This window comes from Neomonachus schauinslandi, chromosome 5 (assembly GCF_002201575.2).
Source record: "Neomonachus schauinslandi chromosome 5, ASM220157v2, whole genome shotgun sequence".
Classification (NCBI taxonomy): domain Eukaryota; kingdom Metazoa; phylum Chordata; class Mammalia; order Carnivora; family Phocidae; genus Neomonachus; species Neomonachus schauinslandi.
The window spans coordinates 62031926-62057535 of NC_058407.1; the positions used below are offsets into that span (position 1 = coordinate 62031926).

The following is a 25610-nucleotide window of genomic DNA, read 5'->3' on the forward strand; positions in this document are numbered from 1 at the left end:
TGTGGGGCTCGATCCCAGGACCCTGGGGTCATGACATAAGCCGAAGCCAGATGCTTAATGACTGAGCCACCCAGGCATCCCTCCCCTTCATTTTTCTTTCTAGCTTGACCACCCCTTCATTTTTGTGTTCATAAACAATATGTTTAGTTTTCCAGGTTTTTGACTTTTCTGTAAGTGGGTTCGTCCGGTACGTATCTTGCTGCAGCCTACTGTCTGGCCTCAGCGATTGCCCCGTGCAGCTGCTTGTAGAAGCTGCTCATGCATTGTCACTGCTCTAGAGTACTCTGTGCTGCGGGTATTTCACACTTGTTCATTCTGTGGGTGGACATGGCATTGTTTCTAATTTTGGCCATTTTAGTCAGCGCTGCTAGGAACTTTCCCCTACGTGCCTCCTGGCTCATAGGCACAGGAGTTTCTCTGGGATGTAAAACTGGGAGTAGAATTGCAGGGTCATAGGGGGTGTACATTTTTTTCTTCTTCATAATTTTTCTAAAAGATTTATTTATTTATTATTTGAGAGAGAGAGAGAGTGGGGAGAGGGGCAGAGGGAGCAGGGAAAGAGAGAATCCCAAGCAGACTCCCCACTGAGTGCAGAGCCCAACGTGGGGCTCGATCCCACGACCCTGAGATCATAACCTGAGCCAAAACCAAGAGTCCGAGGCCTAACCGACCTCACCACCCAGGCACTCCTGGGTGGGTACATTTTAAATTTTGCTTGATAATGCCACATTGTTTCCCAAAGCGGTTATGTTGATTAAGCCTCTTCATGCAGAGTTTCAGCAGTCAGTCGGTTGGTCATCCCAGATGTATGAGTGTCACAGTCTTAGAGCACGAGAGAAACACTGAGTCTGGTTTCCTCATCTTGTGGAGAGAGGAAATTTAGGCCCAGAAGAGTTAAGTGACTGGGCCTAGGTGTGGTCACCATTCGGCAGCAGAGCATGGACTCAAACCCCAAGCCCCCGGGCTCCCTCCACACCTCTGCCTTTGCTCATTTCTCTCTCTCATCCCTTCCCTTCTCAGGCTGAGGCCCCCAGGTGTAGCCACCACACCCTACCGAGCTATTTCTGGGGTTGGGCCCCCCACTCAGAGCTGACCCAGCCAGGGTCCCCGTGGGCTCCCGAGGATGCGGCTCTTCCGCAGACGCCACATGCACCTGCGCCTGGCCATGGTGGGCGGGGCCTTCATGCTCTTCCTCTTTGTCCTGCACCGGGATGTAAGCAGCTCGGAACAGGCCACCGAGAAACCATGGCTGAAGTCGTTGGTGAGCCAGAAGGATCACGTCCTGGACCTCATGCTGGGGGCCATGAACAACCTTAGAGATTCGATGCCTAAGCTCCAGATCAGGGCTCCAGAGCCCCAGGAGACAGCTGTCTCCACAAACCAGTCCTGCTTGCCTGGGTTCTACACCCCAGCTGAGCTGAAGCCCTTCTGGGAACGGCCACCCCAGGATCCCAATGGCCCCGGGGCAGATGGGAAAGCGTTTCAGAAGGACAAGTGGACCCGCCTGGAGACCCAGGAAAAGGAAGAAGGCTATAAGAAGCACTGCTTCAATGCCTTTGCCAGTGACCGGATTTCCCTGCAGAGGGCCCTGGGGCCGGACACCCGACCCCCTGAGTAAGTAGCCCCCAGAGTCCTGGGGTGAGGCCGGGGCTCGGCCAAAGGTGTGGCTGGTGTGGTCATGGCCATGGGCCAAAGGCCAGGTAAAGAGCTACTGGTGGTTGTGTGATATGGTCAAGGATTTCTGCTAAGCCCTCCCTTCTTTTCCTGACCAGTGCCCTTATCCTCAGGGTTGGTATCATGGTCAGGCCAGAGGCCCAGGGAGACCGTGACAGTAAAATGACCAGTTATGAAATTCTAGTTGTGAAGGAGGAGGAGCTCAGGGCCTGGGACCCAGAAGGCGGAGCTCAGGGCCTGGGACCAGGACCTGGCACGAGGGTAACTGGGAGGGACAGCTCCAGACTGCAGACTCGGTGACCTTGCCCTCCGCGGAGGCCTGCCCGAGAGCCTGTGGGACTCTGCCGTTGAGCTGTTGAGAAAGGGACGTTTCCAGACAGCAGCCCAGATGGTCAGGACTATCCCCATGCCTCCTGGTTTCCCTCTGTGAAGGGCCACAGGACCAGGAATTCATTCCAACCTCCATGTGAAGCCGTTTATACTCACGGTCCTGGGCCGTGAACCAGCCCTTGCGTGTCTGAGCTGTAGCCCCCTCACCCCGAGGCTGCCGTGGCTGTGCTCACATTGTCCTCAAGTCAAAGATTTTGTCTTGCCCAGCTCAAGAGTTAGACCCTTTCTGGCTTTTTCTCACATGGCAGCCCCCTTCCTCGAGTTCATGATTCCTTAGGGCTGTGACCCTAGGGTGCCTCAGACTTGGACCAAGTATTAAAGTCCTAGAAGGTGGAGCCACTCAGAGTTATCAGGAGCTCCTCAGCAGGGAGGGGTGCAGGGCAGGAGGGTAGCCAGTGGAGGAAGTTGGGGAGTCTCTTCTGGAGGATCCATAGAAATCTCTCTGACAGCAGAGGGGGAATAAGAAAGGCTGTCAGGGGGCACCTGGGTGGCTCAGTCGGTTAAGCATCTGCCGTTGGCTCAAGTCATGATCCCAGGGTCCTGGGATCGAGCCCCACGTCGGGCTCTCTGCTTAGCGGGGAGCCTGCTTCTCCCTCTCCCTCTGCCACTCCCCCTGCTCCTTCTCTCTCTCTCTCGTAAGTAAAATCAAATCTTAAAAAAAGAGAGAGAGAAAAAATAGAAAGGCTGTCAGGCCACATGATTCCCTGAGGTTTAGGATTCACACTGTCCCACCCCCACCCAAGGGAGAGTGTCAAGAGTGTGGTGGCGTGGCCACATGCCCAGCGTAGCTGGAGTCGATGAAGACACAGAATAGGTCACAGGAAATTGTGTGTGTTGGAAGTATCAGGTTACAGAGAATTAATGAGGAAATGGGTTAGAGAAGCACTGTAAATTGTAAAGAAAAGAGCCTTTTTCTCTCCTTGAGTACGGAAATTGTAGTCACTTTTCTCAGATGTCAAATTTGCCCTTTATTACTTCCCCTCGGGGACCTCTGGATTGGATTACACTTTTTACAGTACACACATTACTGAGGAAGAGAGTCAGCCCTGGGAACTCAGGGTGGGGAGCAGATGAGGGAAGTCAGAGGGAGGGCAGGGGAGCCCTCCGCATCACAGCTGGGGCACCGAGCCAGCCGTGGGGCAGACGGGGTTTGGAGTGGGTTTGGCTAGAACCTGTGCAGAGGCTCAGAGTCGGTGGAAAATCAGAGTAAGCCAGGAACAGGGAGCAGCTCCTCCCAACCGCAACGGAGAGCAGAGGATGGTGATGGCAGCCTATGGACAGGGCCCTCTCACCCCTGGAACTCCCGGGGACCTGGAGAGCTGTATCTGGACCTCCATCCTTCTAGATGTGTCGACCAGAAGTTCCGCCGCTGCCCTCCACTGCCCACCACCAGCGTCATCATCGTGTTTCACAACGAGGCCTGGTCCACGCTGCTGCGGACTGTGTACAGTGTGCTGCACACCGCCCCTGCCATCCTGCTGAAGGAGATCATACTGGTGGATGACGCCAGCACTGACGGTGAGGCTGGAGGGGGCCCTGAGCAGGGGGCCGCTGTCTCCCCTGGTCCTCTGGGAAGGAGGGCAACATCCTTAACCTCTCTGAACCTCGGTTTCCTCTTCTAAAAATGAAAGCAGTCGACTCCCTCACATGCCGGGCAAGGGATCAGAGATGGGGGATAAAAGCGATAATTCATGCGCCACGGAGTACTTAGCATCGAGGAAGAGCTCCATAAGCATTAGTTTCAGTTTATTCTTTGTATGGGAGCAGTGCGCCATGAGGGTGCGTCGCCAGGTGTTATTTCTGCGTGGTATGCCGAGGGTGGCCCACGGTGGAGGCCAGATGGAAGCAGGGCCTTGAAGCACTCGTGTCTGGGGAGACAAGAGGTGCTGAAGGGCGTTCCCAGAGGAGAGAATGACACAAGCAGAGTCCTAGAGACACAGGTGTGTTTGTGAACAATTGAGAGGTTTGATGTGGATGAAGCTTAGGTTTGGTGTAGGAAATGACACTAAAAAGATGTTGAATTGCCATTCGTGCCATGCTAAAAGTATTTATTTAGGACAAAAATGAGAGTCACTGAAGGTGTTTAAGCTGGAGAATGACCTTGTCTTAGAAGGGTGGCAGCTTTGGGGGAGGGTAGGTGTCAGGAAGCGAGGCAGAGGACTCCAACTCCGGAGAGGAAGTTCTTAGAGTCATCTGAGAGTGGGATGTTGGGCCAGAATGGGGACAGGGGCCGTGGGACCGATGCATGTAATTCCAGGGAATTCATGGACCCTACGATAAACAACCCCACCTCGAGGGCTTTCGGACCCTAGAGATGCTTTCAGCAGTGTTCAGTTCCGCAGGGAAAAGGAAAAAGCTCAGATCCATGGTCAGAAATCGCCACGGTCCACAGCAGGATAAGATTTCCCACATTTGGGCGCCTGGGTGGCTCAGTTGGTTAAGCGACTGCCTTCGGCTCAGGTCATGGTCCTGGAGTCCCGGGATCGAGTCCCACATCGGGCTCCCTGCTCGGCGGGGAGTCTGCTTCTCCCTTTGACCCTCTCATGCTCTATCTCATTCTCTGTCTCAAATAAATAAATAAAATCTTTAAAACAAAAAAAAAAAAGATGTCCCACATTTGACCGTTTGATCAGATTAACTGGCTGTCCTTACGCACACACAAACAGGGGCTGTGTGTGTCCATATGCTCTTCTGCCATCCCCTCCTGCCGCCCGGAAGCAGAGGTAGGACCATGAGTATATGCAGACATTTGATACTGGCCTGGGAGGGAAGAGGCCTGGTGCCAAGCTGGGGAACTTTTTTCTTTCCCACTTTGGAGTCCGAAGCCCAGGCACCGATTTCATTCCTGCGTGGCCCGTTCAGCAGCCAGGTCCACTCCTGGTCTGGCACACTCTACAAGCTTCTCGAAACGGGCCCTTGAGGCCCATCGGTCCACCATGCCCCCAACAGGGCATCCCTGTGTTGAAAGCTCTGCCCTGCCCCTCGGGGAGCCTGAGGGGGGAGGGAACCTAGGCCACCCTCCTATGGGGATTTGTGGGATGGATAGGAGGAAAGCAGACACACCTAGAACCCAGAGTGTCAGGAAGTGAACAGGACCCTCAGTGAGCAGGTTCATCAGGGAGAGAGGAGTGAGCAGGTCATGGTGACCAGTGGCGGGGAGGAGGGGGGTTGCTAGAGGAAGGGAGGGAGGTGAAGAGAAGGAAAGGCGGCCCTGAGGCGGGAAACACATTGTGAAACCTGGGGGAGGAGACATTTGAGGAGCACTTTGGATTAGCTCAAGATTTCCCCCACTTCTATTTCCCCATGCTGCTCAGAATCAGAGTGGCAGGTCCTCTCGTGGCCTCCTAAACTCCTAAGTAATGCAAGTTGGGAATTGTTCAAAGCCTCTGATTTTAGTTGAATTACAACTTCAGTGTGTATTTCAACAGGTAAAGTTGCTTTACCTGTATACGTGTTTTATAATGTAAGAAGTCCTCTCGATAGTAACTCTGGGTCCTGGATTTTCCGGGGAAGTTTCCATTTCGCTGTTTCCTTCTGTTTCTGCCCATCGAGAAATTATGTTAATTTCATCTGCCAGTCTCCTCCTTACACCTGGAAATGGAAAGTGGCCAACAGTGAATCTTGACTTAGGTTTGAAAATTCAGCCCTGTGGGCGCCTGGGTGGCTCAGTCCGTTAAGCGACTGCCTTCGGCTCAGGTCACGATCCTGGAGTCCCGGGATCGAGTCCCGCGTCGGGCTCCCTGCTCGGCGGGGAGTCTGCTTCTCCCTCTGACCCTCCCCCTCTCATGCTCTCTGTCTCTCATTGTGTCTCTCGCAAATAAATAAAATATTAAAAAAAAAAAAAAAAAAAAAAAAAAAAAAAAAAAGAAAATTCAGCCCTGTGTCCATGTGTTCTATCTGGACCAGTGAATCGTGGAACACTCCCAAAGGGTGTCAGACTTGTTTATTTCTCCTTTTATCCTTCCAAATGGATTAATCAAGAAAAATTTCCCAGTTGCAGTTAGATTCAAGGCTGAATAGAACACAGATGGGCCTGAAAACAGAATAAAAACAAACAAAACAGGAAAAATGAGTGAGGAAATCCTGCCTACAAGAAAGGCTTTTCTGTTGTTCTTTTCTAGCCTTTTCAGAAGCCAAGGAAGAGTGGGACAGCCCACACGAGAAGAGTAAACAAAGGCAGGCGTTCACTGATTTGCTTAATAAGTATTTTTTTTTAGTTACCTACCGGGCACCACACCCTGTGCGGGCCCATGGGGCTACAGCAGTGAACAGGCTAGGCAAGGTCTCTATCTTCTTAGAGTTAACTTTTTTAATGGGAAAGACAGAAAATAAATAATTTCAGATAGTAAGTACTCTGAAGAAATTAAATTAGAGGAAAAAGAAAAAGAATGCAGGATGATGGGCTAGTGAATATTCAGGGAGCTCTTTTAACCAAGGTAGCCAGGAAGGGCTACTCTGGCTGGTCTGCTGTAAAGGGAATGGCCAGTGGAAAGGCCCTGAGGCTAGGTGTGTTATTGGAGCAGAAATAAGGCCACAGGGCTGCAGTGAGCAAAGAGACAAGAAGAACACTGGTACAAAGTGAGTTTAAGAGATGAACAAAACTGAGTCCCAAGACCTTTGTAAGCAGTGGTCAGTGTTTGGATTTTTCCTGTGTATGTGTGTGTGGTAAAATATGCATAACATAAAATTTACCATCTTAACCATTTTTAAGTGCACCCTTCAGTGGCATTTAATACCTTCATATTGTTGTGAAACCATCCATCACCAGAACTCCCTCATCTTCCCAAACTGAAACTCTGTACCCTTTAAACAATGACACCCTCATCCCTCCTTCCCCCAGCCCCTGTCAACCCCCATTCTACTTTTCTGTCTCTATGAATTTGACTAAGTACCTCATATAAGTGGAATTATTCAGTATTTGTCCTTTTGTTTCTGGTTTATTCCCCTTTGCATAATGTCTTCAGTGTCCTCCAACTCTTGATTTCAGCTCAGGTCATGATCATAGGGTTGTGGGATCAAGCCCCACATCGGGCTCCCTGCTCAGCACGGAGTCTGCTTGTCCCTCTTCCTCTGCTCCTCCCCCAACTCATGCTCTCTCTCTCTCTCTCTCTCTCTCTAAAATAAATAAATAAATAAAATCTTTAGATTCCACATATGAGTGAAATCATACAGTATTTGTCTTTCTCTGACTGACTTATTTCACTGTGTTGTACCCTCTAGGTCCATCTATGTTGTCACAAATGGCAAGATTTCATTATTTTTCATGGCTGAGCAATATTCTATTGTGTATATACACCACATCTTTATGCATTCATCAATCGATGGACGCTTAGGTTGCTTCCATACGTTGGCTATTATGAATAATGCTGCAATATACACAGGGGTGCATACACCTTTTCAAATTAGAGCTTTTGTTTTCTTCGGGTAAATACCCAGAAACAGAATTAATGGATCGTTTGGTACTTCTCTTTTCAGTTTTCTGAGGACCCTCCATACTATTTTCCACAGTGGGCCGCACCAATGTACATTCCCACCAACAGTGCACAGGGTTCCCTTTTCTCCTCATCCTCACCAACACTTATTTCTTGCCTTTTTGATACTAGCCATTCTGACTGGTGTGAGGTGGTATCTCATTGTGGTTTTGATTTGCATTTCCCTGATGATGAGTGATATTGAGCATCTTTTTTTCATGTGTCTGTTGGCCATCTGTGTGTCTTCTTTAGAAAATTGTCTATTCGGGTCCTCTGCCCACTTTTTAATCTGATTATTTGGGTTTTGGTGTTGAGTTGTATGAGTTTTTTATATATTTTGGATATTAGCCCTTTATTGGATATATCATTTGCAAATATTGTCTCCCTTTTAGTGGGTTGCCTTTTCATTTTGTTGATGGTTTCCTTCTCTGTACAAAAGCCTTGTGGTTTGCTGTAGTCCCAATTGTTTATTTTTGCTTTTGTTTCCCCTGCTTGGGGAGACGTATCCAGAAAAATATTGCTAAAGTTGATGTCCAAGAAATTACTGCCTGGGTTTTTTTGTTTGTTTGTTTGTTTGTTTTAGGAATTTTATGGTTTCAGGTCTTACATTTGGGCCTTTAACCCATTTTGATTTTATTTTTATGTATGGTGTAAGAAAGTGGTCCAGTTTCGGGGGATCTGGGTGGCTCAGTCCTTAAGCGTCTGCCTTCAGCTCAGGTCATGATCCCAGGCTCCCTGCTCTGCAGGAAGCCTGCTTCTCCCTCTCCCACTCCCCATGCTTGTGTTCCCTCTCTTGCTGTGTCTCTCTCTATCAAATAAATAAATAAAATCTTAAAAAAAAAAAAAAAGAAAGAAAGTGGTCCAGTTTCATCCTTTTGCATGTAGCTGTCTAGTTTTCCCAACACCATTTATTGAAGAGACTATATTTTTTTCTGCATTGTATATTTTGCCTCCTTTGTCATAGATTGAGCGTATAAGCATGGGTTTATTTCTGGACTGTATTCTGTTCCATTGATCTATGTGTCTGTTTTTGTGCTTTGAACACTATAACTTGCAGTTTGAAATCTGGAATTTTGATATCTCTATCTTTGTTATTCTTTCTCAAGCTTGGTTTGGCTATTTAGGATCTTTTGTGGTTCCATGCAAATTTTAGAATTATTTGTTCTAGTGCTGTGAAAAGTGCTATTGGTATTTTGATAGGGACTGCACTGAATCTGTAGATTGCTTTGGATAGTAAGGACATTTTAACAATATTAATTCTTCCAATCCAAAGCATGGTATATCTTTCCATTTAATTGTGTCATCTGTGATTTCCTTTTTTTTTTTTTTAAAGATTTTTATTTGTTTGTTTAACACAGAGAGAGAGAGCACAAGTAGGCAGAGCAGCAGAGAGAGGGAGAGGGAGAAGCAGGCTCTCCGCCGAGCAGGGAGCCTGGAGCCTGATGCGGGGCTCGATCCCAGGACCCTGGGACCACGACCTGAGCCGAAGGCAGCCGCTTAACGACTGAGCCACCTGGGCACCCCTAATTGTGTCATCTGTGATTTCTTTCAACAATGTCTTTTAGTTTTCAGGTCTTTCACCTCTTTGGTTAAATTTATTCCTAGGTGTTTTATTCTTTTTTTCTTTTTTTTTTTAAGATTTATTTATTTATTTGAGAGACAGAGAGAGCATGAGCATCAGTACTGGCTGATGGACTGACTGTGGTGGGTGAGAAAAGGGAAGAGTCCAGCATGACTCCCAGGTTAAAGCAGCTGGAGGATGCTGGTACCACATCCTGACATGGGGAGACGAGAGGGGGCAGGTTGGCAGGCAATCTGGATCCATGTTGGGCGTGTTAGGTTTGTGGTTCTGTTAGACACCCAAGTGCAGATGGCAAGGCCAGGAGAAAAGACCTAGGAGCCACCTGCATATAGATGCTATTTCAAACCATGGGACTGAATAATGCATGTGTGTTCGAGGTCACGGGAGTCTCATAGACTCCAGTCATGAGGAATGGAGCTGGACTGGGGTGGTGGGTTGTTGAACCGGAATTAGGAGGTGAACGTCTGGGGGACATAAGAAAGTATGGATGGTTCCGCCTGTGTCTCCACACTCAGCTCTGCTATACGCATCTCTGGGGCAGATGTCCAGTGGGTCCAGGGCTGGGGCTCGTGTTCAGAATCCCCAGGGTCCAGCCTAACCACCTGAGACTGGAAGGAAGGCGTTGGAGAAGGGCTTTGTAGAGCTTAGCACCCCCTGGGGTTTACAGTTCAGTGCTTCTCAGTCTCTTACCACAAAACCCACTTCCTATGATGCTTTGTCCTTGGGTTATCTCCACCACCATGTACTTCCTCTGAGCACAGTTAAGCGAGTTCTCAGGGGAAACATCAGCCATACTGAGAAGGTGAGGCTCCTCGTTGGCATTCTTCCCTCCTATTTCCTGTTAGAGCCAGCACTTGGGGCTGTAGTTGGATTATGAGTCCAGGAGCTTCTTGAGGGCAACACCCAGACCCGGCCCGTCCCTGCCCTGGGTAATGTCTGGGCAGTGTATTAGCACCTGCTTGCGGAGTGCTGGACTGCAGCTGCCACATGAGGCCAATTTTGACTCCTAAACATCAGGGACAATACCCAGATTTCAGAACATTTTAATCTTCATAGAAAAGATTAAGTAAGAAAGTCAGCATGTAAGCACCCAGTTCAATGGCGGGCACATGGTAGGTGCTCAAGTATTAGGGCATAGTGTATGTGTGTGTGTGAGAGAGAGAGAGAGAGGGAGGGAGGGAGGAGGGAGAGAAATCAATCACACACAAAATTAATTGATTTCAGGCCCCACAGTTGTATAACACTGCATTTGAAGCAAGGCCTAAGCACTGGGCTGATCCCACAGCCCCAAACAGAAAGCTCAAACTCTAGGCCACTCTATTCTACATAGTTGGGAACAGAACGATGGCACAGATAAACCATATAGTGGTGAATAAACCATAAGTAAGATTCAGAATGTGTTTCAAGATGGATTGTTTCAGAAGAGAGCTATTTTTTTTTTAAAGATTTTATTTATTTGACAGAGAGAGAGAGAGAGAGTGAGAGCAGGAACACAAGCAGGGAGAGTGGGGGAGGGAGAAGCAGGCTTCCCGCGGAGCAGGGAGCCCAATGCGGGGCTCGATCCCAGGACCCTGGGATCATGACCTGAGCCGAAGGCAGACACTTAACGACCGAGCCACCCAGGTGCCCCAGAAGAGAGCTATTTTTAAAGCCCTGAAGAAAAAAAAATAAAATAAAGCCCTGAAGATTTCAGAATGGATAGCAGGGTCATGAAGTAAGCCCCCCACTCTGAAGGAGCTGAAGATCTCAGCGGAGTTATCCTCCCCCAACCCCCAGATTCAGGATGGTTGCACCCACTGCAGGCTCCCCCAGCCCTGCACGACCTCTGGGGGGGGGTCACTGATCACCTACCTGCAATCGCCACTTCCCTGGGCGGCAGGCTCACCCCTGCGCCCGGCACAGGGCCGACACTTGGTACATTTTTTTGTTAATTTAATTAAAAAGCTGCTCAGTATCTTTTCATCTTCTTAAAGATTTCTCCATGCAGAGGAGTTAATAAAGAGGATCAGAGTATGACTTCTTGCTGCTGGCCCAGCCAAGCCAGAAATCAGCATTTATGTGTGCTCTCCCTGTCCGCTCACTCAGAAGAGCCTGGGAGACAGGGAGTCATAGATCCTGAGAAAGGATGGCCACAACCCCCGGGTGTGGAAAAGAGAGGAGGCTGGAATCACAGTTCCAAAAGATAGTGGCTGAGAAGATGCAGAGACCCAGGGGCAGCTGAGAGCCTTTGGCGGATGTTTGTAGTTGATTTGAGACCAAAGAAACACAACTTCGAGGTCCTGGCTCAGAGAGTAGAGGAGGTTCCTAGGTAAACAGGCCCAGGATCGGCCCACAGAGCCAGGCTCCTGGCACGGGGGGTTAGGGGTGGCATGGGGTGCTGGCACACCCAGGGCTTCCTGCTTCCACCTTCTCCCGACCTTTGGTGCCCACGGAATTGCCTCGTTCAGCAGGTGCTCGGGCCGGCAGGAGGCCGGAGAGCACCCAGCCTGGTGCTCACTGTGGGGGTGAGGTGTGCCACCCAGTGGTGAGCCGGCACCAAGGACACTGTCCCTTCCAGACTACTTAAAGGAGCAACTGGAGCAGTACGTGAAGAAGCTGCAGGTCGTGAGGGTGGTGCGGCAAGAGGAGCGGAAGGGCTTGATCACCGCCCGGCTGCTGGGGGCCAGCGTGGCCCAGGCGGAGGTGCTCACCTTCCTGGATGCCCACTGTGAGTACAAGGGGACCAGCCTGGCACCCAGGAAGCCCGAGGGTGGTCCGAGCCCCTGCCCCGCTCTCTGGCGGAACAAAGAGCCAGGGCATCACCAAGGCCCCTGCTGCTCTGGGATTAAAGGTGGCTTGGGACCCACTTTAGCTAGCTTCTTGTGCCCTCTTCTCATCCCAATCCCAAGGTTGTGCTCTGGAGCCCCAGACTCCCCTCTGTCTTCCTTGCTTGCTCTGTACCTCGTTCTGAGCTCAGCCCCTCAAAGAGGCCTCCTGTCACCACTGGGAACTAGTTTGTATGGAGCTTTCCCATAGGGCCACATGGAGCCAAAAAGACCTCCTCTTTGCCCCCAACCCAAACACCTCCCCACCGTTGTCTGGAAAGAAATTGTTCCCTGAAAGCGGTGATATGTATTAGGGAAAGCTCTAGACTCGGAGTCAGGAGACCTGGGTTTGCCTTCTGGCTCTGCCAGTAACTGAGCCTCAGTTTCCCCATTTGTAAAGTGGGAATGAGGATACCAACCTTACTTACCAACAGAATTACTACTCCAAAGGCCAAATAAAGTAATCTATATAGTTCACTGAAAATCTCAAAGGGCTAGTCTAGCAAAAGGGATTATTATTCCACAACTGGAGCTGAAGCTTGAGGTGTGGTCTCCCTGGAAGAGGGGACACCCCCTTTTGAAGTCCACACTTGGGTGGGGAAGGCTGATTCAGTGGATAGGCTGGAAACCCTGAAAGGTCACCCATCCAGGTTCTTCCCTGTGCTTTGGATCATTTGAGTTGACCATTTGAGTTACTCCCCTGAGACTTCCATTCTTCCCTTCAACGTTACCTCCACCTTTTGGTTGGGTGAGCGGGGTGGGTAGGAGGGTCTCAGGAGATCTCTATGCGTTCTACAACTGTGGCGCTCGTCTGTATTTCTCTAACACTAGGGAATGTGGGGAAGGTTCTCTTGTCCTCCTGAGTCTCCCTCTTGGTGTGGGGCCTGGGCTCAGCTGTGGCATGACCCTGACTGCTGTCTCCTGGACCCGGCCTGCAGGTGAGTGCTTCCACGGCTGGCTGGAGCCCCTCCTGGCTCGCATTGCTGAGGAAGAGACGGCGGTGGTAAGCCCAGACATCGTCACCATCGACCTGAACACTTTTGAGTTCTCCAAGCCCGTCCAGAGGGGCAGAGTCCACAGCCGTGGCAACTTTGACTGGAGCCTGACCTTCGGCTGGGAGACTCTCCCCGCCCATGAGAAGCAGAGGCGCAAGGATGAGACCTACCCCATCAAGTAAGGACCATAGCCTGCTGAGCCCCACGCTGGCTTCCAGGGACCCAGGCCATCTTAGATCCACATTTATCAGGCACGCCACGAAACACTTGATATAGTTTCGTTACTCCTCATCCCCTCCGCGGTGGATGCTAGGATTAGCCTCTTTTACAGGGGAGAACACAGCCTCCTAGGGATGAGCAGTCGGCCTCAGATGATGTGGCTAGCACCTGGTGGAATAAGGATCCAAAGCTCACGCCCCTAACCGCAGCCCTGCACTGCCTCCCACTATGACCGACTGCTCTTCTTCACCACTTACTGTGTGCCAGGCACTGACTGAGGGCTTTATGTAGTTTGTCTTTTTATTCCTCCCCACACGTGGAAGACCATGACAGGTGTGTGCAGAGGTGCCGAGAGATGGGGGGTAGAGGCCACTGTTAAATCGCCCTTATAATAGGGGGCCTTGTACTCCCAGGTCAGTATCTTTGAAAGGACTGAAAACATATTGAAGGCAACTAGACATGTGTTCTGCTGTTTGCAGTTTGTTACAGGTACCCTGAACTTCTCCGGTAGAGGGCCAGACGGCAAGTCGTTTGGGTTCTGCCGGCTACATATAGTCTGTTGCATATTCTTCCTTGTTGGTTTGTTTTGGTTTAACCACCGTTTGAAAGTGTAAAAGTCATTCTTTGCCCAGCACCTTATGAAGTCAGGCCAGCTTTGGCCCGTAGGCCTTTGTGGGCCCACCCCTGAGCTAAAGGGCAGATACTTGAAAGTTTACCCACTGTTTAATGCCCAGCTGGGTCAGCCCCTCGTTCACCCACCCTGTCCTTCCCTCTCCAGATTGCCCATTGGTGCTGTCAGAAACCACAAGTTTATTTTATTTTATTTATTTTTTAAGTAGGCTCCGCACCCAACATGGGGCTTGAATTCACGACCCTGAGACCAAGGGTCACGTGCTCTGCTGCCTGAGCCAGCCAGGCACCCCCACAAGTTTATTTTAACAGATGTCTCAGCCAACCTGAGTTGGGGAGTGACTTTTAGAGAATCCTCTGGTTTTGGATGGTCTGTGCCATTGTTTTTCCATACTGGCCAGGAAACTTAACTGAATATGCATCAGGGATGGAGGCAGCAGAGGTTGGGGATCCAGTGAGCAGAGAGGTAAGAGGGAAGGCTTGAAAGGAGGAGGGTTGGACTTCCTCCCCCACCACAGGCCCAGATCCTAAGAAATGCCGCCCAGAGCCTCAGTAGAGTGGACCCTGTGGGTGCCACAGGGAGGAATCCCATGGATCCTGAACAGCCAGCTTGCTCTGTCTCCATTAAAAGGAGGAAAAGGAGCAACTGAAGAGGGGAAAAAAGAAAAGAGAAGACAGGAGAGAGAAAAGAGATCGGAAGTCCCTGTTGACCCTCTGCTTGTTTCATAGATGTCTTTTGTTTGGTGTGCACAGCAACAAAGCCCCCCTCCCCCAAACTGGGGGCCAGGCACACAGTGGCACAGTCAGGGCCAGGGCACCTGGCCCCTGCCCATCACTGCTGTCCCCTGCTCCAATGTGCGAGGACCATGCAACTAGAAGACAAAGCTCCAGTGTTTGGGGAATGGATTTGCTCCCTCGTATAAGCACCCTGGCCATATGAATGGCTTCTCCCAGGCATTTTGCATCGTACCCCACCAGGAGGCCTGTGGGGAGTACCCTCCCATCCTCCGCTCTCAAAGCTAGCAGGTGCCTAAGAGGAGAGGCAAAGGACCCAGGAAGTACAGGGTGTTGCCTGAGGTGCGTTGGGTGTGGGTCTGCAGTGAAGTCCCCAGGTAGGGTTTATCCTCAGAGGTAATTTGTCAGTGCCTTCTTGGTCAGAGAGCCCTCTCAAGGCCAAGAAATGGGCCCAGATCAGGGAGACCCTCAAGAAGAAGCGGATTAGCTCCAAAGTGCTCATCTGAAGTCCCAGGGCTCTCTGAGCCTTTCCAGGACTTATTTGGGGTGGGGGTGGGGGGCCTTAGAATGCCTGGGAGAGGCCAGAACCAGCGACAGAAAGCCTGCCTGAGCATGAGAGTCTTCTGAGTGAAATTCCTTCCAGAAAGTGGCCCTGGGAGCCAACTCCTACTTGGAAGCGACGAGCGCAGCCACAGGGTAATGCCAAGGTCAGGCTCCTTGACCAGTCAGTCCGGTGAACACTGACTGAGCCCTTGCTGTGTGTAAAGCACCTTGACAGGTTCTGGATTTACAGAGAAGGTTTCAGTCTCCGCTTGAGCGTAGCACCCGGAGCCACCCACCGAGGGCAGCAAAGCCCTATCCAAGCCAGGCTGGCCAGGAGCAGACGCCCACAGCTAATGATTCTTTATAGGCTCCTGCCGCTGTCTTCCTCGGGCTCCGACCCCGCCCTCAAACCTTAGCCCAGGCTCTCTTATGAGCAACGCGGTACGTGAATTCTAGGAATGAGACTTTTTTTGCCAATTTCGCTTACAGTGGATCTGCGCCTCCCTGCCTTTGTCTGAAAGCCAGAAGCTCCTTGGAACATCCCATGCTCCCATTAGTCCAAACTGAGCTGAATTTCACTTCACTTCCTCCTCTGTTTCCAGGAGCACCCCCTTCCTCAGTTTCCTCCGCTCAAAGTAGCCGGCGGCTTTCCCCAAAACTAAAACTTCTCCTGCAGCAGGACTAGGCCCTCCTAACACCATGGCTCTCTAGTCCCTGACTAGGACCAGGGATTCTGAAATAGAATGGGGTCCACCCAGGTCATAATATTCATTCGTTCATGGTTTGAATCCCCTTTCTGAAGACGGATTCACACAGTTTCTGATAACTGAGTATCTACAATGCTCTAGGAACTTTGCTGCCAAAAAGCAAACGACGGCGCCTCTCCCGTCGGCTGCTAGACTGAGCTCTCGGCCAACGAGAGCTTTCTCGGCTGCGTGACTAACGTGCCGCATGGGTCCTGGTGGCCCGGGTTTGACATTTCCTGCCTGGAACGAATGAACCGGTGCCTTTTCAAAGAGAGTGATGATAATGACGTCTCTCCTTGACCTGGTCCCCGAAGGTGGGAAGAACACAATAAAGCTCCGTACGTGTTTGCTGAGTGCGTAAGTTAGTGGAAGAGGGAAAGAAGAAAGAAGGCAGGGGGCGGGGGGGTAACGGAGGTGGCGGGTGGTAGCCTAGCACCAAGTCCACAGCTTTCCACACCAGGCTTCTGCTCGTCTTCCCCCCCTCCAGAGATGCACATGCTTCTCCCTCTGTCTCTCCAGATCCCCGACGTTTGCCGGCGGCCTCTTCTCCATCTCCAAGTCCTACTTTGAGCACATCGGTACCTATGATAATCAGATGGAGATCTGGGGAGGGGAGAACGTGGAAATGTCCTTCCGGGTGAGAGTGAAGAGGGCTTCGTGGGGGGAGCCGCTGCGGCCCAGGGGACAGACTGAGCCCCTGTCTCTCAGGCCGTGGCAGCCTCGGGGATATTACAGCTGGAACTGGACTTAAAGGGTGTTTGTTTCCCGTCCTGGAGGCACCTCTCCTCTGCTCCCCCCACCCCTGTCCGTGGCAGGAGGGCTTTGAGAATCAGATTGGACAACTCGGAACAAATTCCTGAGCGGAACTCCTCAGAGGGACGGGATTTTAGTGGTAAAGGAACCAGACATCTGGGGCCTGGTGACGTGTTTCGTGAGGTCTGTGGGAAAAGTGTTAGGGTGAAGGTGGAGCAGGTCAGTTGGCAGTCACTGTCCTTTCTCAGGAAAAGCTGGGTTTCCCCTTGCAGGCTAGAGGACACAGGCCCTGGTGGCCTTTGAAGTTTTCCTACCCTCTGCTCAGCAAGCCCTGCATCACTGAAGATGGTGGCCCAAACTCTGGTGGACCGCACAACTCGGAGGGATTCCGGGAATAAGGCAAATCGGGATTAGGTTAGGAAGAAAGAATTTCCTCTCCAGGAAGTCCGCACAAATCCCCACACTAAGGGGAGAGGTCATTAGCAAGCGGATGAGCTCGTGTATGAAGTCACCTCTCACAGGGCCTGGCACATATGAAGCATGTCCACTGATGCCTCTGTTACTACGACTATGTGTATTTCTGTTGCTACTCTACTAAAATGAAGAACAACATCTACTAATATGAAACCTAAAAAAGAGAGGACCCGGGTGGGAGGGATGTCTTAAACCGGCCCACTAGCACAGAGAAGGGTCACCAGGTCAGTCCCCGTAACTCCCAGGGTTCTGATTCTAGGCTCATCCATGAGCCTCTGACCTCCGTTCAGTCTCTCTCCTGGGAAGCTAATGTGCTAAAGGTTCAGGTGACTACCCCAGCCCACCTGGAAATTGACTATTCTTGCTATAATTGATGCACCAATGCTCCAATTGGATCACAAGTGTATCTTGATTTGAGGGAGCTTGAGTTCCCAGTAACACCTGGGTGAGTTGATAAAATCACATTTCCAGGTCAACAAGCCAAGTGACTGGAGCTCGGTGTAGGTAAACAGACACAAAGTTAGCCAACCGTCTTTTCCCTAAAGTGGGCCCTGACAACCCTCAGGACCCTGCAAATCTACATTTGCATAAATCTGAGTTGAACTAACATCATAGAGCTAGGGATTGCATAGCCATGGCCTAGGAAGAATCCTGGTCCATGTCCTTTTTTCTAGGAGAGAGAGCAGCATTTCCCTATGTTCTTAGACCTGGGACCCAGCGCCCTGGGACTAGAACAGAGCTGCTGGGGCAGGGGGGGTGGGGATGACAGTGACCCACGACCCCCCTGAAGGCCCTATCTTGTGTCCTCTTGTGGCAGGTGTGGCAGTGTGGGGGCCAGCTGGAGATCATCCCCTGCTCTGTGGTAGGCCACGTGTTCCGTACCAAGAGCCCTCACACCTTCCCCAAGGGCATCAGTGTCATTGCTCGCAACCAAGTGCGCCTGGCTGAGGTCTGGATGGATGGCTACAAGGAGATTTTCTATCGGAGAAATATGCAGGCAGCGAAGATGGCCCAAGAGGTGAGAGGAAATGGCACTCGGGAGGGGTTTTGGTGAAGAGAAGGGCAGCATCCCATACCCTAGTCAAGGGCTTAATGGTAGAGGCCCGCCCATCTCTACCCCCTGGTGCCTCCCTTTACCCCCCAGACCCTGTGAGCTGGAGCCCAGGGAGGTCAGAGTTTGAAGGCTAGCGATGAGGAGAGGAGCTTTTGTTGTCCCCACCTGGGGAGTCCTGGCATGTTTTAGGAGGGGAGGGAGAATGGACTTGAAGAACCTCTTACAGGGCTTTGCTCTGAGAGGCTCAGAATTGAGGTCTGGGAGAAAACTGACAGGGAAATCACAGGGGATGCAGGAGGGAGGAGGCTGTGGGTGGGGGTCCCAAAGCCAAAGCAGGGGTAGGAGGGCGGTTAAATGTGGGGCTAAGCCAGTAGCCCCAACAGGTTCTGAGCAGAAGACCCGTTCTTGGAGAAAGTGGCCCCAGAAACTCTGGGCTACTTCAACCGTACAAACAGGTTAAGGCCGGTGGGACTGACCTTTTGGGGGCTGGCTTGGTTGACAGAAATCCTTCGGGGACATTTCGGAACGACTGAAGCTGAAGGAACAACTACACTGTCGCAACTTTTCCTGGTTCCTGGACAACATCTACCCAGAGATGTTTGTTCCCGACCTGAAGCCCACCTTCTATGGAGCTGTAAGTCTCACAAGCCAGCTTGCCCCCCCGTCATCACAAGAACCCCCCAGAGGAGTTCAGAACCGCTTACCCCACCCAGGGATGGCAAACAAGAGTCGATTTTTACTCTCTCCACTCCTTTATCCAAAGGAGGACTGAAAGGCCACTGTGGGGCTTCTAGAGATAACCAAAACCTTGTAAGGGGGAAACAGTCCATAAGCAGTGGTTCTCATTCACCTGCATCAGAATCACCTGGAAGGCATGTTAAAACACAGATTGCTGATTCAGTCGGAATGGAATGGGGCCTGAGAATTTGCATTTCTAACAAGTCCTCAGGTGAGGCCAACGGTCTGGGGATCACACTTGGAGAATCATTGCTCATGAGGAAATTCCTGTGTGCTGAGGGCTTTTCCCAGAGACCTGGCAGCCTGGGAGTTTCCCCAGCCTGCCTGTGCCCAGCCTCTGGGCTCAGCACCTCACTCTGCTGTTATGTCCAGGCGTCTGGGTTAATGAACAGAGGAGAAATCCAGCCATGCAGATTTGTCCCAATCGAGCCCCACACCACAAACCACACCATTCCTAACTGTGTCATCCTGCTTCCCCTCTCTGCTCACCATTCTGCAGATCCGGAACCTCGGCATCAATCAGTGTCTGGATGTGGGTGAGAACAACCACGGGGGGAAGCCCCTCATCATGTACACCTGCCACGGCCTGGGTGGCAACCAGGTACCCAGCCCTCCCATACTGGTCAGGCCCCAGAGAAGTCTGCTTCTGGAACAACTCCTCTCTTCACAGCCTCTTTCTCCACTCAGTAGAGTCCTTTCCCGGGGCTCCTGGGCGGCTCAGTTGCTTAAGCGTCCAACTCTTGGTTTCGGCTCAGGTCGTGATCTCAGGGCCATGGGATTGAGCCCCGCATCGGGCTCTGCAGGGAGTCTGCTTGGGATTCTCTCTCTCCCTCTGCCCCTCCCCCTGCTCGCACTCTCTCTCTCTCTAAATAAATTTTTAAAATCTTAAAAAAAAACATCCTTTCCTGAGGACTAGGGTCAGGAGATCCAGGGAGAGGAAGAGATAGCGCCCCTGCCCTCAGAAAGCTCCCAGTCTGAGGGAGAATACATGGCACAGACAGACAAGGTCTGGTGTGAAGTAGGCACATCTGGGGGGCACTGGGCATCAGTGGCAGGGGCTAGGGAGGGGGCAGGAGGAGGTGACCGTTAATCAGGAAGGCTTCCTGGAGGGGGCCAGCTGCCGAATGAGGTTTGTTTTTGTTTTTGTTTTTTTAAGATTTTATTTATCTGACAGAGAGAGCACAAGCAGAGGGGGAGAGAGAGAGAGAGAAGCAGGCTCCCTACTGAGCAAGGAGCCCAATGTGGGACTCGATCCCAGGACCCTGGGATCATGACCCGGGCCAAAGGCAGCCACTTAACCGACTGAGCCACCCAGGCGTCCCCTGCCGAATGAGGTTTTAGAGAAACTTTGGAAACTTTTTGAGCACTTGCTCTCACCCACACCCAGCTTCCCCGCCTCCCCTGCCCAGAAGCCACCGTGCTGACTCTGTCACCAGCAGTGACCCCAAAACAACCATCTACTGACATGTCACAGTTACCTGGCATGCTGGGAATGTGCCCCATGCTTTACGGTGCCCTAGCTCTTCCCTGAGGACTAACTAGTGACCTCCCTGACCCCAGTCCCTCAGCCTGCCCTGAATGCCCAGCGTTTGGTAAGGAAGAGGCACTTGACACAGAGCTGAAGCAAGGAAAGGAGTGGCGGGGGACACTGAACAGGCTGCCAACCTGTGCGATCAAGACAAAGTCATTATCAAGCCATGTCCTATGCCACTGGCCCACACGATGATTTTAGGCGGTACATTGGTGAACATTTTTTGTTTTAAACAAAGAAACTAGCATATTAAGCACATGATTTCACAGATAATGCATGGAATGAAGCTAAGTTAAATTTTGAATGATTTTCAAGAAAAAATACTGGGGCGCCTGGGGGGCTCAGTCAGTTAAGCGTCTGCCTTTGGCTCAGGTCATGATCCCGGGGTCCTGGGATTGAGCCCTGTGGCGGGGGGTGGGGGGGGGGGTCCCTGCTCAGCGGGGAGCCTGCTTCTGCCGCTCGCCCTGCTTGTGCACTCTCTCCCTCTGTGTCAAATAAGTAAATCTTTTAAAAAAATACGTATTAAGTAACCATTATTCCAGTAAAACCTAGATACAGTAAGAATCCTAAAGGTAGCACATGACTTACTGAGGTCTTGGCGCCCCCTCACTTGCTTCCCCAGAAGGTCAACTCTGGCTGGAATCTTAGGGCAGTTGGCTCTGGAAGGCAGGGGGCAAACTCTCCACCTCCTCTTGCCTCGCCTTCTAGTACTTTGAGTACACGACCCAGAGGGACCTTCGCCACAACATCGCAAAGCAGCTGTGTCTACACGCCAGTGCTGACACTCTGGGCCTGAGGAACTGTCACTTCACTGGCAAAAACAGCCAAGTCCCCAAGGATGAGGAATGGGAATTGACCCAGGTGAGTGAGCTGCCCAGAGAGCTCAGAATCAAGAACCTACGGCCACAGCCGCCCCCTCCTCCTTTTCTGCATCTTTGGCCATGTGGCAGATGAAGACAATGTAGAAAGTATGGAGAAAGTGGGCTTGGTCCCGGGCAGGGTTCTCGGGGCGTAAGTGATGTCTGGTGAGGTCTGGCTCCGGCTGATACAAAGTTGAGGTTGGGAGTTATGGTCCACGGCCATCGCCGTCATGGCTCAAGTATTTTCAGGCTGAACCCAAGTAGATGAAGGTGAAGATTCACCCATGGTTCCTGCCTGCCCTGTGTGTGCCAGGTGCAAATCTCGTACTCATGTACACTGAGTGCGGTTAATCTTTCAGAGGCTCTTCCCAAGGAGGGAGTGCCCCCACGGGTAGAGATGAGCCAGCTAAAGTTCAGCAAGTTTGTGACTGGCCCAAGCCCCATCACTAGTAAATGGCAGACCTGGGATTCAGACCTCGATCATTCTGACTTAAAAGCCTGGGTTCTTTCTAGTACACCACACTGCCTCAGGATATAGAATGTAACTTCTAGGGGCGCCTGGGTGGCTCAGTCGTTAAGCGTCTGCCTTCGGCTCAGGTCATGATCCCAGGGTCCTGGGATCGAGCCCCGCATTGGGCTCTCTGCTCTGCGGGAAGCCTGCTTCTCCCTCTCCCACTCCCCCTGCTGGTGTTCCCTCTCTCGCTGTGTCTCTCTCTGTCAAATAAATAAATAAAATCTTTAAAAAAAAAAAAAGAAGAAGAATGTAACTTCTATAATACTGGACCCAAACTAGCACTACCCATGGGCCTCCACACCCCGCCCTACCCCAATCTTCAAGGAAGATCGGGGCCATAAGGAAGGGAAGGGTGTAAATATGATCGAAGGCAGAAAGTGGGAGTGTGCCTCAGGGGCCTTTGCGTCTGGCCATCCAGAGGAGGGGTCCCTGAAAGCATTAGCCCCATGGTCCTGCCTTCCTCTATTCTAGCTGCTCAGGCTAAAGGCAGAAGTGGGAAATTGACAGTGGACCCAGGTGGAAACTCAGGAATGCATCCTATCAGGATATTTGGCATCCAAAGAAAGAAATTTAGAAGTGTCCTCTTTGTGCCTTGTTGTATTGCCTTTGCTTTCTACTTACTGTCCCCATCTCATGCCCCCTAGTAGCACCGTTAGAGATCTGAAGCCCAGGTTGACCTTTTACCGTGTCATCTTTTAGGACCAGCTAATCAGGAACTCAGGATCTGGTACCTGCCTGACGTCTGAGGACAAAAAGCCAGCCATGGCCTCCTGCAATCCCAGTGATCCCCACCAGCACTGGCTCTTCAACTAAGCCTCGATCACCCCCATGGGAGTTCCCATGGGGAACCAAGCCTCTCAGGAAATAGGGTTTGGGGGAACCTGATATTTGAGAACCTGATTATCAGCTTCTCTGTAGGCCTTAAAGATGGATTTCTAAACCCAGTGGATATCAAAGCAGGATCTTCCTACTTTTGCAACACAGAGCCCATTTTCCTTCCCCCATGCTGATGAAAGAGACCGTTGGAACATATGATACTTGGCCTAGAGCTTGCCTCCTGTCCTTGAAACAGACTTCCAAGCAGAGAAGGCAGCCTGGGTAGGGCCCAAGGCAGCAATGCTGAATTCAAGAAAAGTCCTTGTGCAGCCACGTCCTGAGTCCCTGGTCGTGTGGAGCACCCACAGAACTAGTGAAGTAGTACCTTCGAACAGAGAGACTAGAGGTCTGCAAGAGTCTCCCTGGTAATATTGCCCGAAGTTTCTAGAGCCAATTAGCTTATAGAAAGCACCCCAACAGAAATCCTTTATCTTCTTTCGTCTGCACAGTAACCCTGTGAGAAAGGCCGGGAACCACCAGGCCCATTTTACAGATAAGAAAGCAGAGGCAGAGAGAGAGAGAAAGGGGCTTGTCTGTAGTCCCACAGCTAGTGGATGGCGGGAGCCAAGACAGACTTGATTTCGAATGCTGAGCCAGAGCTCCTTCCACCACACCACAAGAACACTAGACACCTCACCATCAGCCTTCGCATTCTCTCTTCCCTCCGTGCTGATCACTTCTGGCTGGCTGGCTTCCATAGAGCCTGGAACAGCGGAGCCAGGTAGCCATGAGGGAGACCACAGTTGGGGATCCTGGGATGTCAGTGCTGAAAGCAAGCTCATGCAGCCAGTGAGTCTCAGGTCTCAGTCCCAGAAGCCAATGCCCCATATATAACGTAGATGAAAAGCCGACTGGCAGTGGGCGAAGTTGAGGGCAGGTGAGGACAATGCCCAACAGCCCTTGAACTTCTAAAGGTCTGTGACCACCATTCGAAACTGTTCTTTCAGCCCAACCCTATCGTTTTCGTATTGTGAACCTGAGGCCAGATGACTAATTTGTCCAACACCACATGGCAAGGTATTGGCAACCTGAGACCAGAACCCGGATAAGACTATCAAGAGCCCAGGGCAGTCTGAGGAAGCGGGGACCGTGTGGAGAATGGAGCATGACTGCAGAAATGGCCTCGTCTGCTGTACCCGCATGGAGTCCCTGTGTGGAGCAGGCCCGACACGCGTGTCAGCTCTTCTCCAAGCAAGTTGGACCTCACCACGCCTGGCCACTTTGCCTGAAAGAGAGAGCCCAGCTGCCTAGAGGAGTCACATTCCTTCCAGAAGGCCTTCTGACTTTTGGTAGCAGGCTGTCATCTCGGGCATCACCACATGAGGGCGCTCTGGGACCACAGCCGTCTCTCCCTGCCCAACTCCACACTGCAGGAGGTCTCCTAAATTCCTTGAGAGCTTTCAGGACCCTGTAGGGGAAACATTCCGAGGTAGCCCAGCCAGAGGGAGAGGAGAGAGTGGCCAGGATATGGCCAGGGGTGGGGAAAGGAAAAATTCTTTGCTGGAAAGAGAATTGGACTTGAGATCCCAATGAAAATAAAGGTCTTATGGCTTTGGTAAAGGAGACTTGCCTTTGGTTCCTCCTACCCCCACATTGTCCCTTAGCTGATCCGTTGGCAAATCCGTTGATTCGGGCTGTGGAGAGCCCCACGCATCTGAAAAGTTCTGTCACATCATTGTCTCTTGTCCCCAGACATCCTCTGGCCCCCGATCTAGCCCACATACTGTGTGTCAAGCCCATGTAGACATGAGGAGATGTAGGATGAGACTCTTGCCCCATGGAACTCACTCTCGCTGGGGAAGCAGATGGAAGCAAGTCAGGACAAGCCTGGAGGTGTTCAGAGCTGTGCTAGGTGACGGGGAAAGAACGATTCCTTCCATCTAGGGAAATTGGGGAAGGCCTCACAAAGATGGTAACATTTGACCTTCGGCCTCAAGGATGAGTCCTGAGGGGCAATCTCACAGAAGCACCGATCTAGAGTGAGAAAACTCACAGAGAACAAAGCTACAAGTGGTTCTGAGAAGCCAAGGGGACATCGGGGCGAAGGAGCAGTGGATGCAGAAGCTGGAGGGCTGGGGCCACATTATGACTTTCATGGGACCTAGGTCCTTTTGTCTTCACGAAAAATTTCTTGAATTATGTTTTACAACTGCATTGGTATAAAGATGAATATTGGCTGATGGTATTCATTATATTTCTTCGGATTTTTAAAGAGACTAAAACTGTGGGGCCCTAGGCACTGGGCCTGCTGTGCCCACTGGGTAAGTCAAGCCTGTAGAACAGTGGGTTGGGGCCCAGCTGAGAAGGCTTTGAAGGCCACGCTAATGTGGGTAAACCAGAGGGAGCCGTAGTTCCTAACTCTAGTCCTAGCCCTATTCTTGGTTGCACTAAACATCCAAATGTTTATCAGGTGTTGATTGTTTGCCACTTATTCCGATATCCCTCCTACTCTCTACGGCATCACTCAACAGCTCTCCAGCCCGATCTTAGGATATATGCCCAACCACGGTGCCCTGTTGTGGTGCCAAGTTTCCTCACCCCTACACAAAAACAGCACAACGTCTCCTGGGGGCAGTCAGCTAAGAGTGACTCACAGGGAGCAAGAGGTGCAGCAGAAGAGAGGAAACCACATACCACACCTAGAGAGTAGGCCCAGATTTGGGGGTGAAGGGAGGAGTAGGGAAGGTAGGTGGTCAAGAAGAGGGAGAGGGCACGGATGGGGTGGTGTAAGGCTTCATGGCCTCCCCTTAGCTGAGGTTGGTCTCACCCTAACCCAATATCTACACTATTGCTTAAAATTCACCCCTCTGACCATTCTCAGAGTTAACCTAAAACCTTAAAACCTTGCCTACATCTTGCTTAAAACCTTGACACTAGGGGCACCTGGGTGGCTCAGTTGGTTGAGCGACTGCCTTCGGCTCAGGTCGTGATCCCGGAGTCCCGGGATCGAGTCCCGCATCGGGCTCCCTGCTCGGCGGGGAGTCTGCTTCTCCCTCTGACCCTCCCCCCCTCATGTGCTTT

The 25610-nt window shown here is 51.3% G+C and overlaps 1 protein-coding gene across 1 annotated transcript; it reads left to right on the forward strand.

Moving 5' to 3' along the window:
• Positions 1–1089: 1089 nt before the first annotated feature.
• On the forward strand, positions 1090–23057 carry GALNT6 (polypeptide N-acetylgalactosaminyltransferase 6). Its single transcript, XM_021704868.1, has 10 exons — positions 1090–1614; positions 3410–3582; positions 11675–11824; positions 12860–13094; positions 16309–16426; positions 17834–18034; positions 18573–18704; positions 19308–19409; positions 21048–21200; positions 22413–23057. Exons 1-10 carry the CDS (start codon positions 1124–1126, stop codon positions 22524–22526), a joined length of 1869 nt encoding a protein of 622 aa, XP_021560543.1. The 5' UTR covers positions 1090–1123; the 3' UTR covers positions 22527–23057.
• The last annotated feature ends 2553 nt before the right edge of the window (positions 23058–25610 follow it).

Bases quoted from the DNA above. Each gene is read 5' to 3' on its own strand.
- GALNT6 (XM_021704868.1), top strand. From the start codon at position 1,124: ATGCGGCTCTTCCGCAGACGCCACATGCACCTGCGCCTGGCCATGGTG. The intron at 18,035-18,572 runs GTGAGAGGAAAT...CTTGGTTGACAG, and splicing joins CAGCGAAGATGGCCCAAGAG to AAATCCTTCGGGGACATTTC. The intron at 19,410-21,047 runs GTACCCAGCCCT...CTCGCCTTCTAG, and splicing joins ACGGCCTGGGTGGCAACCAG to TACTTTGAGTACACGACCCA.